The 14,464-nt window shown below is 55.2% G+C and overlaps 1 protein-coding gene across 1 annotated transcript; it reads left to right on the top strand.

The window, feature by feature from the left end:
• Positions 1-223: 223 nt before the first annotated feature.
• On the top strand, positions 224-13,327 carry GHRHR (growth hormone releasing hormone receptor; the record flags this gene model as incomplete). The annotated part of the gene is made up of 13 exons (XM_081286768.1): positions 224-280; positions 3,916-4,018; positions 4,124-4,231; positions 4,867-4,964; positions 6,032-6,129; positions 6,830-6,962; positions 8,171-8,324; positions 8,605-8,665; positions 9,192-9,261; positions 9,982-10,073; positions 10,684-10,813; positions 11,466-11,507; positions 13,167-13,327. 13 exons carry the CDS (start codon positions 224-226, stop codon positions 13,290-13,292), a joined length of 1,272 nt encoding a protein of 423 aa, XP_081142894.1. The 3' UTR covers positions 13,293-13,327.
• Positions 13,328-14,464: the final 1,137 nt, after the last annotated feature.

Raw genomic sequence — 14,464 nt, 5'->3', positions numbered from 1 at the left:
GGACATGGAGTCTCCCCCAGGACTAGGGCTTAGTGGGGAAGAGTGTGCTGCAATCTTGGTGAATATTCAGGGGACGTGTCCCTGTGGCTGGCTCCTGCCTATGCAAACAGTCACCTGGGAAAGGAAAGCAGACAGTCCAGTGGCAGTAGCAGGGAACAGTTGGGGAGGGAAGCAGGACAGTTCAAGAAGGCTGGCCGGAGAGAGCCCCTGCTGAGCTCCAACCATGGACAGCTGGATGTGGGGTGCCTGCATCCTCTGCCTGCTGAGCCCATTAGGAGTCGTGAGTAGCCAGCCCAGACCCTCCTGCCTCTTTCATGGGTTCCAGATCTGGGAGCCATGGGGCATTTGGGGGCCCAGCTGGAGATCCCTTTGTCCTTCTGCAAGGCAGGAGTCCTTCCCTATGGCTTGGAGAACTTCTGATTTGCTGGCTCCCTCCTCCCTGTCCCTTCCTGGGCATTCTTCTCTGACTATTAACAGTCCTTCCTAGGGTCAAGCTTAGCTCATCTCCCTGTTTGCTTCTTCCAGGGCCTGGCTGGGCCCTCTGGGGGTCACAGAGACTGGCTGCCCTGGAACTGGGGCTACAAGATCAGGCTTTCCCCTTTACCACCCCAAATATGCTCTTTCTCTAAGCCAGGCAGGCCGGCTGCTTCCACACATTGATGTGGATGGTCCCAGTGATGGTCCCAGACCTTCCCCACCTCCACGACTTCTTCAGCCATATTCCACTTTGGTGGCCTCCTTTGCAGAGAGTATGGCCAGGGACCTAGTGGGGCCTGGGCAGTTAGTGCCCACCAGCCGTTCCCGTCCTGATATTTAGAGGACTCTTCCTTTCATGATGCTCAAACTGGAGAATCTTCTGGCAACCAACTATTGCTCCAAGGCCTCAGAGACTGGAGCATGGGACAACAGGACAGAGAGCCAGCCCTGATGTGCTACAAGTTCCCAGCTGCTCTTCCGAGTCACTGCGAGTGACAGCAAGGACTGTCATTGGAGTGAGCCTGTGTGGTCACCAGAGTCCTTAGAGGAGAGATGCAGGAGGTCAGAGTCAGAGGAGCTGTGATGGGGGACAGATTGAGATGTAAAGAGGAGAGTCATGTAGTCCTGAGTGGGGCCTCATATGACTGAGGGCTTCTCCTCCCTTACCTTATCAGGGGGCTGTCACTTTCCCGAGCACCTTCCTGGGGCATCTGGTTTTAGGCAAACAAGCTTTTTCATGAATCCTGGAACCATGAAATTAGCTGTGTGACCTGGAGAAAGTCCCCTCTCCTCTTCCTGAGGCTCCCTTGTCTCTTTTGTAAAAGAAAATTACATCTGCTAATCAGGGTTTTGCACTGAGTGGGATCTGAGCATGGGCTTGCAACATGGTTCCCTTCTACTACTGGCTCCTCCTGGGGTGGGGGACGTCCCTTCCCAACTGTGTGTGCTCAACAGTAAAAGCTTTCTTTTTAGGAGAGTACCCTAGACCAGTGGGGAGTCATTCAGCAGCTGGAATGTGCATCAGAATCAGGACTAGAACTAAATCATTGTCTCCCAGCATGGGCTACAGTCCCCAGGGCCCCAAGGCGAATAGCAGTCATTGATGGGGAGGCCAGGTGTCGGGGTGACAGATTGTCCCTTTAAGTGGGTAGGGATCAGTGTGGTGTAAGTGGGGTGATTCAGTAGGAGCATTTGGGTAAGTCTCTGGTGCTAAGGTCTGCACCTGTATCCAGTAGCCCATTAAATTCATGTCCTTGAATATTTAGTTTTAGCATGGGGCGAGAATCTAAATTTAAAGAAAGCATAGCCCAGTCTACACCTGTGGAGCCTAATCCCTTGGAACCTCTTTCTACAGTATGACTGGAAAATTTATCATGTAGAATAGACCATCTTTTCAGCCCCATCTCTTTGTCCCTCCCTGCAATCTCCACCTGGCAGCTGGTCCTCCCTTGGTCTCCCCTGAATTTGCTCCTTCTCTTAGGCTGCCTATTCATGCTTTGGGTGGAAGGCTGTTCACCCTGGGCTCTGGTTCCTTTGGCCTCAAGAGTTTCCTACACAGACCATAAGAAGATGTCCTAGGAAGGGACAGGGGTTGTAGACAGTGGAGGAGGAAGGACAGAGATTGACACTTTCAAAGCACTGCAAGGTGACAGGATGCCTGTCTAAGAAAGTCACTCTTCTGTGTTTGGGGCTCTGACCTGTTGGTAGTTCAGTTTTCATTTCCCTCCAGTCTGGGGATGGAGAGTGTTAGGAATTCCTGCCTTTGACTCCCAGATCCCTAGAGAGCTAGGGAGTCTCAGAGCCACCACAGATTTCTGCACATGCATGGCTCCATCCTGCTTGGTCTCCTATTGGTTGATGAGGCACAAATTCAGAAATATTGCTAGATTTCCAGAAAAACAACTTGTTTTCCAGATTCCAGAGAGCATTCCCTGTGGTCACTGGGAAACACCAGATTCTGGGAATCATCCAGATTCTGGGAGGCTCCTAAAGCTGAAATCCTTCATGTGTCTAAGCCACATGGGAAGGCAATTATCTTTCCATCCATAAACTCACCCACACACCCACCCTGATATAGCACCTCATTCATCCACCATGCATCCAACCATCTCTCTCTTCATCTGTCTGTATGTCTTCATCATTCAGCACAGCCATCATCCATCCATCCATCCATCTATCCATCTATCCATTATCCACCCATCCATCCATACATACATTACATTCATCTGCTCCTTCACTTTAGCATGTACCTGTCCCTGTGCTGATTTGTTCATCTATACACTCTCTCTTTTTTTTCTGGTGCTGGGGATAAGAACCCAGGGCCTTGTACATTCAAGGCAAGCACTCTACCAACTAAGTTATATCCCCAGCCCCATCTGTACAATCTCCGACCTTCTATTTCTATGCATTTACTTATTCCTGAAAGCAGAGCCTGAGACAAAGGTCAAAGTCAAACATGGTTTTCAGTGGACTCAGATGGAGGTATTTGGTGGGTCTGCATTTCTGGAAACTGCAGGGGAGAGTCCCTTCCCTTGCCTTTTCCTTGGCTTGTGGCCCCTTCCTTCATCTTCAGAGCCAGCAGTATGCAGCCGTGTAGTTTCTTTTTTTATTTTTATTTTTATTTTTTGGTGCTGGGTGATGAACCCAGGGCCTTATGCACACAAGGAAAGCACTCTACCAGCTGAACTATATCCCCAGCCCCAGGGTAGCTTCTTTACATCTCAATCTGACCCCATCACAACTCCGCTGACTCTGACCTCCTGCATCTCTCCTATAAGGACTCTAGTGACCACACAGGCTCACTCCAATGATCAAGAATATCTCCTTGTTTCAAGATCCTCCACCCTATCACATCTGCAAATTCCTTTCGCAATGTAAAACCGCACCCTTGTGAGCTCTAGGGATTGGGATGTGAATATCCCTGGGGGCTACTGTTCTGCCTCCTAAGGTAGCTGATGCAGACTTGCTTCAAAGGAGCAGGAGGGCAGAGCGGGGGCAGGGGGGAGGGGGCAGGGGGAGGGGAAGAGGAGAGGGGAAGGGGAGAGGGGGAGGAGTAGGGGGAAGGGGGAAGGGGGGAGGGGAGGGGATGGGGGAGGGGGTGGAGAGGGGTTAACACAGGGAGGGAAGAAAGACTATTATAGGGAGTGACCTGCTCACTGCTGTATTTCCAGAAGCATTTTGTTGAATGTGTCTCAGAACTTACTTCCATGGGACCGAAAGGAGAAGCATCCGTCCAGACCTCTGTCCCTCCATCCCACCTTCCCTTCCTTTCATAGGCCTGAACATCCATCCATGACACGTGGAAGTCCCGTGATGCAGGCCCGTGTTTAGGATGGAGCCCAGAACTGAATCAGGCTTCATTTCTGTCTTCAGGTCATTTGAGCCAGGACTCAGAGGAGCACAGGTGGCTCAGCTCATCCTGTTAACTCTTTCCTGCAGGTTCTGGGCCACGTGCACCCGGAATGTGGCTTCATCGCCCAACTGAGAGAAGACGAGAGGGCCTGTCTAGAGGCAGCAGAGGGGACGCCCAACACCTCCCTGAGTACGGGACCTGGGGGGAGAGGTGCTATCCCCAGGTCCCTTACCTCCTCCAGCCTGGCTGCTCAGCGTGCCGGGCCAGCCATCTACCCTGTGTCTCCCTGTCTAGGCTGCCCTAGGACCTGGGACGGGCTGCTGTGCTGGCCGGTGGCAGGCTCTGGCGAGTGGGTCACCCTCCCTTGCCCTGCTTTCTTCTCTCACTTCAGCTCAGAGCCCGGTGAGGACCCTGGGTGGGCTGGTGGAGGGAGGTGAGGTGGTTTCATCTGAGGGGGCGGTGACCCATCTCTGGCTTCGGGTCTACCCTTCCTGCTTCTGGCATGACCCTGGGCAAGTCCCTCCACCCTGGTCCCCTACTTGCTGAACAAGAACAAGACACTAACCTCACAGGGGGAGGGAGGACCAGAGAGTGGAGTGTGGAGGTACTGGACTTGAGGCCTGGCATCAAGCAAATGTTCTCCAGCTGTTAGCGGGAGAATAGCAAGTCTGTCTCCCTGGAGATGCTACCCGCTGTCTAGGACGAGAGGGGGGATGGCACCAGCTGTTCTGCCTCACTCCCACTCTGGAGTGGACAGTCCCTCCAGGATTCTCTCCTCCTCCACTTAAGATGTTGAGGGCCTAACTCACCACTCTCTGCCCCTCAAGGGCACCTGGGAGGCCACAGAGGGAAGACCCCAGCTATGTAGCAGGCAGGCTGGACCCAGAATCCAGGCCTCTCAGGGACCTCACCCTCTCTCTGTCCCCAAGCGCAGCCTGTGCCAATGCTACCAGGGGCATCAGATGCTCCAGAGCTCCTCCCACCCCTCCTGGGGGGAGGGGGAGTGCTGGTAGCAGAGCCTCTTGCTTCCCTCCCAGGGGCTGTGAATCGGGACTGCACCATCACCGGCTGGTCAGATCCCTTCCCACCGTACCCCGTGGCCTGCCCAGTGCCCTTGGAACTGCTGGATGAAGAGGTAAGAGGCTCCTAGCCTCTTGGAGGAAGGGTGGTTATGGACATCTGTATGGGTGACAGACTGCACAACTGGGCATCTGCCATTCCCATTGCCATCGGCTGGAACGTTAATTACAGCAGTCGCCCAGCAGCAGGCAGTGAAGAGTTGGGCAGAGGAAAGTTGCTTGCTAATTTGCTCAAGGGTGACACATGGGCCACTTTGCTTGGAGGGAGTGGGGCGTGGGGAGGCAGATGGGCTGGCTCCCAACTTCTTGGCGAGCCTTTCTCTGCCCTCCAGAGAAACGAAAGCTCCTAGAAGCACGGGGCCAGAGACTCCCTCCGTGGTCCTCCATCTGTGGGGCCGTGTCTGTAGGGTGTGGGTGAGTGGGAGGGGACTCAGCCCGGACAGGATGGCAGAGACCTCCAATTCCAGACAACACATCCCACACTGTGCATAGAGCAAGGCGCTTTGTCCACACTCAGACCCCGTTTCTCCCCGCCCTCAGCTCTGGAAGTTAAAGCAGGCGTGTGACCATGTTTCCAATGAAAGAACTGCGTCAGAGAGGGGCAGGGGCTGCCTGAGTTGCACAGGAGAACTCAGACGGGGGCCAGTGATGGGGCTTCTGCTCCTTCTCTTGCCTGCATCCTCCCTCTCAGGGCCTGGGAGGGACTCTGATCGATCTGAACACCCCAGGCATGGAAAGAGCTTGTCCCTGCCCGCCCATGGCTGTGCCTCGCTGCCCTGGCTGTCCCCTTTGTGTGGGGACATTGTGTTCCCAAGCTGGTGAGCACACTGGCTGTCGATAAATTGCCAATTTCCTCTTGGGCTTTTGTCATGCCCCACGGATGGCTCTCTGCTGCTGCCTCTCTGCGCCCCTAAAGCAGCCATGGGTGCTAAGCACCTCCCACCCTCACCTCCGACGCCAATAAGGCAGGGGAGGGCAGGCTGCAGGCAAAGCCTCCACGCACCGAGGAGCTTCCTACGGTGCCCAGGCCCCTCTGCCCCAGATGGGGAGGGCTGGGGTGGAATCACTCATCACCGAGCCTCCCCTTCAGCAAAGGCTGAGACTTTGTCTCTCCCTTTCCCAGAAATCTTACTTCTCTACAGTGAAGATCATCTACACCACGGGCCACAGCATCTCTGTTATCGCCCTCTGCCTGGCCATTGCCATCCTGGTGGCTCTCAGGTTTGCCATCCTCACCACCTTCAAGAACCTTCAATGGCTCCCTGTTGCCCAGAGGACCAAGTCAGATTCTTTGCCTGGCAGCCAGGAGGTGCCCAGATCTAGGCATCATGTCTGTTTCTGACCTTTCCTGCCCCTTCCCCACCACGTGGACCATGTCTTCACACACCAGAACCCCCTCCTCCATCCTTGGCTCCTGTGGAACTCGTGATAGCAACACCTTCTTTCTTCTCAGTGCGCTTACATCTGCCCCGAGTTCAAAGCCCTGCTTCTATCTGCTTCCGAGGATCCTCTTTGCCTCCTGTGTTCAGTCCTTCTTGACTGTTCCAATCCTCTGAGGCCTTTTTCTGTTTTAATGACTCTCTGGTGTTCAAAGCCTGTGCTGCCCTCTGCTCTGGGGCTGAGTCTCTGGTCACCAGGACACGCCCACAGGCAATTCGCTGCCATCTCTGCCCCTGCTACCCCGACTGGTGCTCTCTGAAGGCAGTGATTTCCTCTGTTCCTGTACCTCTGCTGCGTCCAGGGCCATGGTTGGTCACCTGACCTGCAGGGCTACAACTCCAGGTCATCCTCTCCACTTATTTCTGCTTGACTTGCTTGGATTCAGTGCATCTCCACCCAGCCAGGCCCCCGTTGGAGGAAGCCCAGACAGGTGCCCTCGCCCACCTGACCTCCCGTTCCTCATCTCCCTCTGTCCTTCCAGGAAGCTCCACTGTCCCCGGAATTACATCCACACCCAGCTGTTTGCCACCTTTATCCTCAAGGCGGGGGCAGTGTTCCTGAAGGATGCCACCCTCTTCCACAGTGACGACACCGACTACTGCAGCTTCTCCACGGTAAAGCCGGGGGAGGGGCAGCCTAGAGAGCACCGTGCCCGCCCTGTGGGCAGAGCCCTCATGGCCCCTGGCAGAGCAGGAAAGGGCCCCTCCCCTTCCTGTCCCCAGCTCAGGCCCCCTCCCCAAGCCTCATCCTCCCACCCCACTCTGAGTCCACACTCCTTTCCGTGGTCCACCCGCCATAGTTTTTGCTCTGCCCAGCCTTTCCTTTCTCTCCATCTCATCTCCCTACCTCCTCTGTCCATTTGTGGCTGGGCAGAGCTGGGTCCCTTCTTCCAGAAGCACACACAGAGGGGGGGACAGAATGCACACAGAGCTGGGGACTGCCAGGCAGAGAAAGCTGAGAGCTGGCAGAGAATGAGAGAGGGCATCAGGGAGGAGGTGGCTTTGGAGTTGGGGCAGCAGTGACAGGGAGATGAGGAGGAAGGACGCATCAAATGGAGGGAGAAGTATGGACGTGCTCTCAAAGACAGGAGAGCTGGGACATGGCCACGAGGCCAGAAGACCTAAAGGGTGGTGGAGGAGTGGGGAGAGCCTACCCCTCTGCCCTGGGGCTGAGTCTCTGGTCACTGGGACACTCCCACAGGCTACAGAGGCTACAGAGGGAAGTTGAGTGCAGGGCCCGGGCTCAGCATCTGCAGGGTCTAAAAGTATACGGAAATGAACAGAGAAGTGAACAAAGAAACCAACAAACAATCTGAATTAATTAATGGAACAATGAATAATTGAAAATAGTGAGCACTTATTATGTGCCGGGTATTGCACTAAGTGCTTTAGATGTGTGATCTCCTTTCATCTTCAACACGCCTTGAAGACCGAAGCATCACTTCAATCCCATCTTTGTCCACGAGGGGAAACTGGCAAGGCTGCCCAGCAGCACAGTGGGGGAGCTGGGCCTGAACCACGGCCCCTTGGGCCCCAGCAGTGATGCTGCAGTTCACCCCACGCCCCGCCCCTGACAGGGATTTAAACTTGAACCCAGCCTCTCTGGATCCCAAATCTGTACTCTCAGCCACCATGTGATACCACCTCTAGGGAAGCACAAACAGTCCCATGGCCCAGGCTATGGTGTGTGTGTGGGGGGTGCCTGGAGGTTCAGGGTCTCCTGGGCAGAGCTGGGTCCCTCTTTCCAGAAGGAGGTAGAGGATATCTGGGTGCTGGCTGCAGTGAGGTCTCAGCTCTAAAGCACCCAAGTCCCCTGTCCCCAGGTCCTGTGCAAGGTCTCTGTGGCCACCTCCCACTTTGCCACGATGACCAACTTCAGCTGGCTGCTGGCCGAAGCTGTCTACCTGAGCTGCCTCTTGGCCTCTGCGTCTCCCAGCTCAAGGACAGCCTTCTGGTGGCTGGTCCTTGCTGGCTGGGGTGAGTACCTGGGGCTGTTCCGCACCCTGGAGGAGGAGGAGGGCTGGGAAGGCCCTCACACAGAGGCCCTTCCCCATGGTGGGGGTGACTGCAGTCCCGAGAGGGGAAGAGATGGGCCACAGTCCTCCACCAGGTGTTGGAGAGCAGGACTGGATCCCTGGACCCTGGGCCCTTGTCAGGTCTGGCCACTGAAGCCAGCAGTGGTGGTGGGAGGGGAGGGTGGATCTCAGAGCCAAGGATGCAGCCCCCCCCCCACTCGGGTCTCCTCTGCACCCCACAGGGCTTCCCATGCTCTGCACTGGCACCTGGGTGGGCTGCAAGTTGGCCTTCGAGGACATTGCGTGAGTCTGAGCAGCCTCCTCATTTCACCCACACCTGGGGATCTGGGGTATAGAGAGGACTGTCAAGGGAAGCAGCCTTTCTCCACCAGAGTAGGAAGAGAAGGAAGAGGAGTTCCCAGTGTGGGTGGGGCTGGGAGGTGGGGAGAAAGTCTGCAGATAACCCAGAAGGGGCAGTGGCCCTGGCAGAAGCGGCCCAGATTGCCAGGGTGTGGGGCTGAGGGTGTTGGGTGTGTGGGGCTGTCAGTGTGTCCTCTGGAAGTATATGGGCCACCAGGGACGAACATTAGAGAAGTCCATTCCTTCAGGTGAAGAGAAAGGCTGAGCCCAGCCCCAAGTTCTAGAACCACTGGGGCTTCTCTTTAGAAGGCGCCCTATGTGTCTGAAAAAGAAGATAAGGTGGGAGGGAGGTGGGGTGAAAGACATCAAGGAGAGGAGCCCAGGAGTAGCAAGAGGAGGGAGGAGCGGGATGCATAGGTTCCTGCAGAAAGGGAGCGCCCCCATCAGCCCTGGCCTGCCCTCTCCCTAGGTGCTGGGACCTAGACGACAGCTCCCCCTACTGGTGGATCATCAAAGGGCCCATCATCCTCTCTGTTGGGGTCAGTTCCTGGGAGCAAGGGTCCTTTTGCTTTATTCAATCAGCCTCCTTGGGTCCCTCAAGGGGCTGTACACAGCAAAATGCAACAGGAAACACCTCCAGGCGGGGAATCGGGAACCCTGAGTCCCACCTCCCCCTGTGCAGATTCTCTGGGCGTGGGGTCCCTGCCTCAGGATCAGATTCGTTGGAACAGGGACTCCAACAACACGCATGCTTCTAGCTTGGAGTCTCCATGAGTCTGGGGTGCTGCTGGCTGCTGATTAGGCGCTGTGGGGGAGAGGCAGGGGTGGGGTGTAGATGAAGCCAGTGCAGGGGAACAACCACTCTGGGCTCCCACTTGTAACACAGGACGGCGAGCTCTCTTTGCATGGCGCTGGGGAACGAGTGAATTTTCCCCAACTTAGCAATTGTGCAAAGTGATGGCATCTGCTTTGAGGCAGAGAAGACTCAGAAGAGACTGGAGGCAGGTGTCAGGGCCTGCACCTCCCACCTTTGCTGCCAGGTCTGGAGAGGGAGGGAACGTAAGCCTTTCATGTCCTCTGAAGACCTCACGTGGGAGCCCAAAGTTCCAGAAACATGATCTGTGCACATCCCTCACTGGCACATCCCCATGTCTCAAGGGTTTGGGGTTTCCAGTCCCCAAAGGGGCTAGGGTTCCTCCTTAGGCCACCCAGTGATGCCCCTGACTCTTGACCTTTCTCTTCCTGCACCTCGTTTCCAGGTGAATTTTGGGCTTTTTCTCAATATTATCCGCATCCTGCTGAGGAAGCTGGAGCCCGCTCAGGGGAGCCCCCACACCCAGTCTCAATATTGGTACCTTAGGGGGTGGGGTGGGGGTGGGGGTGCGTGCCTGCGCACACACAAGCTCATGCACCTTTGTGGCTATGTGTGGCTGTGTGCGTGTGTGTGTGTGTGTGTGTGTGTGTGTGTGTGTTGGGGGACCTGAGGGAGGGCACGGAGGAGATTCCAAGTGGATCCCAGCGCTCTCCTCTTTCCTATGTCCTCAGAGACAATGGATCTTGTCCCTGCCCTCCAGGAGACCACATCATGGGAAAGATGAGGGCCTCCCAACAGCCAGTTACCATGCCAATTAGGCAGAAGAGAGCCGGGATCCATTTTTTCAGGGGCCTAGAGATGGGGATCTTTCTAGACAGCAGGGAGAGGGGAGTCAGGGAAGACGGCCTGGAGGGAGTGGTCTTTGAACTAGATTTTGAAAGATGCATGGACTTTGGAATAAAATGGGACGAGAGACCTTAGCAGAGGGTAAAGAGTAAGGAATCCCAGCGTGAGTGCGGGAGGATGGGTGTCCCAGGTGGCTGGAGTCCAGGGTGGAGTGGGGAGGCTGTGGCAGTGCAAGTGGGCAGAGCCCACGCCGCAGTTTCTGACCCCAGCCTTGGGAACCTTGTGTTTGTCTTCCCTGCAGGCGCCTCTCCAAGTCAACGCTTCTCCTCATCCCGCTGTTTGGAATTCACTACATCATCTTTAACTTCCTGCCCGATGATGCTGGCCTGGGCATCCGCCTGCCCCTCGAGCTGGGACTGGGGTCCTTCCAGGTGAGGGTCCCCACAGGTACTTTCTTCCTCCAAGTACTTGAGCAGGAGGCCTTGGCTAGCTTCCTGATAGGGTGAGGACCACTACTGTTCATCTATTCAACTACCCCCTGTCCTTCTTCCATCCACCCCTTCATCTCCCTGTTCTGTCCATCTGCCACCCACCCATGCATACCTTCATCTCAGCTATTCAACATTTATTATGTGCCAGGTAATGTGCATATTAATAAAGGAATTATTAATATGAATAAAGAAAGTCAAGAAAAGCTGGTCAAGGTATCACAAACCTTCCATCCCAGTGACTCGGGAGGCTGAAGCAGGAGGATCCTGAGTTTGAGGACAGCCTTGGCAACTTAGAACCTTTCTCAAAACAAAAAATAAAGGGCTGGGAGTGTAGCTCAGTGATAGTGCACCCCTGGGTTCGATCCAGGTCAGAGAAATGGGCTAATTGCATGGGCAGGCTTGCTTACAGCAATGATAGGGAACAGTGTGCCTGGCAAACAGTAAGCGATGAATGCATCTAAATTCCCTTTTGGCAAACACCTGGCCCAAGCTGCAGCCTGGAGCTGGTGGGGAGAGGGTAGTAGCAAGACTGTGGAGGCCTTGAGGCCAGGCCAAACTGTTCTTATGGAGTCCTTCCTCTCCGGTCCCACAGGGATTTATTGTTGCCATCCTCTACTGCTTCCTCAACCAAGAGGTATGTGATCTTCTGGCTCTTCCTTGCTTATTGAGCTCCACTGCCACTGAACCTAAGCTCTCCCACCCTCCCCAGCTTGGGCTGACACTCCTATGATCCTTGATTCCCATGATCCTTTGTGGGAATCTGTGCTGAGCTCCTTGATCAAGCGGAACCTGAAGGCTTTCTGTAAATATCATTCACCCATTCCTCCTTTGAGCGGGGCCAAATTCTACTGCCTGTTCAATAGGAGGTAGAGGAGGTCTTTCAGGGGTCAAGGGAGAGATGGGGAGGGAGTATGCCAGCTCCAGGGGGAGATGGTCAGAGAGAAAAGACAGAGGAGTTGAGTCAGAGGCAGACATATGGAGACCTAGGGACAGAGTCAGATTCAGACAGAGACAGAGAGGAAGATCCAGAGCAGAGTGGGGGAAACAGAGAGCACCTAGAGGAGACACACAACCGGACCAACCAGAGATGGAGGCAGACACGAATAGACAGACCCGATGGCCGGCTGCTGTGCACATAGAGGCACGGGAAAATGGCAGGCGGGAGTGAGTGGCACCCAGAAGACCCTGCGGGTTTCTGCCCTTAGGACAGTTTCGCTCTAGGGAGAGATGGGAGAATCTAGCTCTGAAAGCCAACTCCAGTCCCCTCTGCTGGGTGTGTGGTCGGGGTCGCGGGCTCCCCCTGGTGGCCATGGGTTTGCTTCGCAGCCCTACTTCTGGTGGAGAGCAGGCTGCAGGTGCCCTGTGCCGCTGCCTACCCGCACCTCTGCGCCCTCATGCTTCTTTCTCCCTGGCTCCCTGGACTCCCAGTCCAGCCTCTCCGAGTCCCGTGAGCCTTACCTGGAGTCTGGAATGTAGACCCAGGCCTGCAGCGTGAGGGTGTGGCGGTTGGTGGGGGCTCAGGGCGTCCTGGAAACCCGGGGTGGGGCTGAGGGGTAGCCTCTGCGGAGGCCATTGGGGTCTGAGAAAGGAGTTCCCACAGGTAGTCCTGGAGGGATCTATCCCAGGAAGCAGCCTCGGGGACCGGACGCTGCTGGTGATGGGGAGCTTACCACCCACCAGCAGTGCTCTCTGTCTTCAGGCAGCTGTGGGGAGACATCTGCACCCCCTTTTATCTTGATCGCAGCTCGGCTCTGCCAGGCAGGTCCAGTCCCTCAGCCCCCAACAGTCCCTCGGAGATGTGAAGATACAGACGGCGCCCACCCCCACCCGGGCCCCACCCCCTGGCTGTGTTTCTTTCATTTCTCTCAACTGCAGCCTCACACAGAGCTCTGAGTCCTCTCTCCCTTCAGTCATGTCCTCAGGACAGATTACCACATTTGAGCTCACAGAATCGAGCCTAGTGCAGGGGTGATTGAAGTCACCCAGGGAGGACAGAGTAGTGATTTGGCAAGGATACTCAAGAAAGCACCCATGGGTGTCTTTAACTGGACCCAGACACAGGCAGTGCTAAAAGGCAAAGAAAGAGCTTCAGGCAGTGGTCAGCAATACTCAGAGGAAGGAGGAAGCAGTATTCTCCATGGGCGGTACTGGGCATTACCTGTGGTCAGCTGTGGCTTCTGCTGCCCTGTGTGTGCTTTTCCTACAGGACCTCTCCCTGCACCCCCAGTCTCATTGGGGTGAGCAGTGGAGTGGCCATGGGACCTTCCTAACATCCTCTCCCTTATCCCTGGAGGTGAGGACTGAGATCTCACGGAAGTGGCATGGCCATGACCCTGAACTGCTGCCAGCCCGGAGGACCTGTGCTAACTGGGCAATGCCTTCCCGCTCGGGGGCGAAGGTGCTGACGTCTATGTGCTAGGTGGGCCACACGGTGCCTGGAGTCCATCCCTGAACTGGGGCAGCTACTCACCAGCCTCTGGAGGAGCAAGACCATCCTTCCTGCCTCTTGGCTTTTCTCTAGGTCCTTTTATGTCATTGCTAACTTCCTTGATCTGTGTCTCTTCCCAGTAGGTCCTCTTCCTCAAGTCTGGGGCCACAGCCCAAGGCTCCGAGGAGCCCATAAACTTATAGCTGAATAGATACACGCTCCAGTGAACAATGTGCCTCTAAAGGGGAGAGTGTCTCCATCCCCTATTTGAATTCCCGGTGCAGAGTTGCATTTATCATTTCTGGGTTCATCCTGCCTTATCAGCATTTGTCTCTGCAGGGATCCTCATGTTTTATTAATTTTAAAAATGGATTCTCTCTGTTCCCACCCTACTCCCACTCCCCTTGTCCCACAGGCAAAGAAGCCAACATGTGCAATGAGATTCTTTGTGTTTCTGTGTCTCTTGCAAAACATGGAGTGTTTCTTGTGTTTCTTCTGAGAATTTACATAAATGCTATTGGATATGTGCTTCATCCTGCCTTCGTGTTTTCCTACTCAGCATTGTGCTTTTGAAAAATCCACCCATGTTGCCATGTGTATGTCGGTCCTGTTTGGCCTCATGGTGCCCACATGGGGCTGTTGTCACAGGTTACCCATCCCCCTCTGGGTGGACATGCACCCGATGTTCCCTCTGGACTGGTGTGGGCAAGCCTTTCTCTGGGACTCGTACCCAGGAGTAGATACCTAGGACACCAGTCACGCCTCTCGTTGAAGTGACAGATGGTGTGTCTGCAAATTGGCACTCCCGCTAGCAGCTCTCCAGGTTCCAAAATACCTGCAGCCCCCGAAACGTGGCACTTGCAGCTCGTTTGTGTTGGCAACCCATACGGGTGCACGGTGGCCCCACACTGCTGGTCCTATGTGCATTTCCCTGATGTCTAACAAATGTGAGCATTTCTCCTTGTGCCCATTAAAAAATTCTTCTGGAAATTGCTGAGTCTCCTTTCCTGACCTTCTCTGGGGTGGAGATTCCTCTACTCTAAGTCCTTTACACCTTCCTGAGTCCCAACCTGCTGCCTGCTGCCCACTACCTCCTGAGGGCTCCTTTAAAGCAACACATCCATACCATCCACCCTGCTCCCATCCTCCTCCTTAGCAGGAGG

Source organism: Spermophilus citellus (assembly GCF_964194105.1).
Source record: "Spermophilus citellus genome assembly, chromosome: 3".
NCBI classification, from domain to species: domain Eukaryota; kingdom Metazoa; phylum Chordata; class Mammalia; order Rodentia; family Sciuridae; genus Spermophilus; species Spermophilus citellus.
The sequence above is the reverse complement of the archived record's forward strand: the minus strand, read 5'-3'. Positions and strand labels throughout refer to the sequence as shown.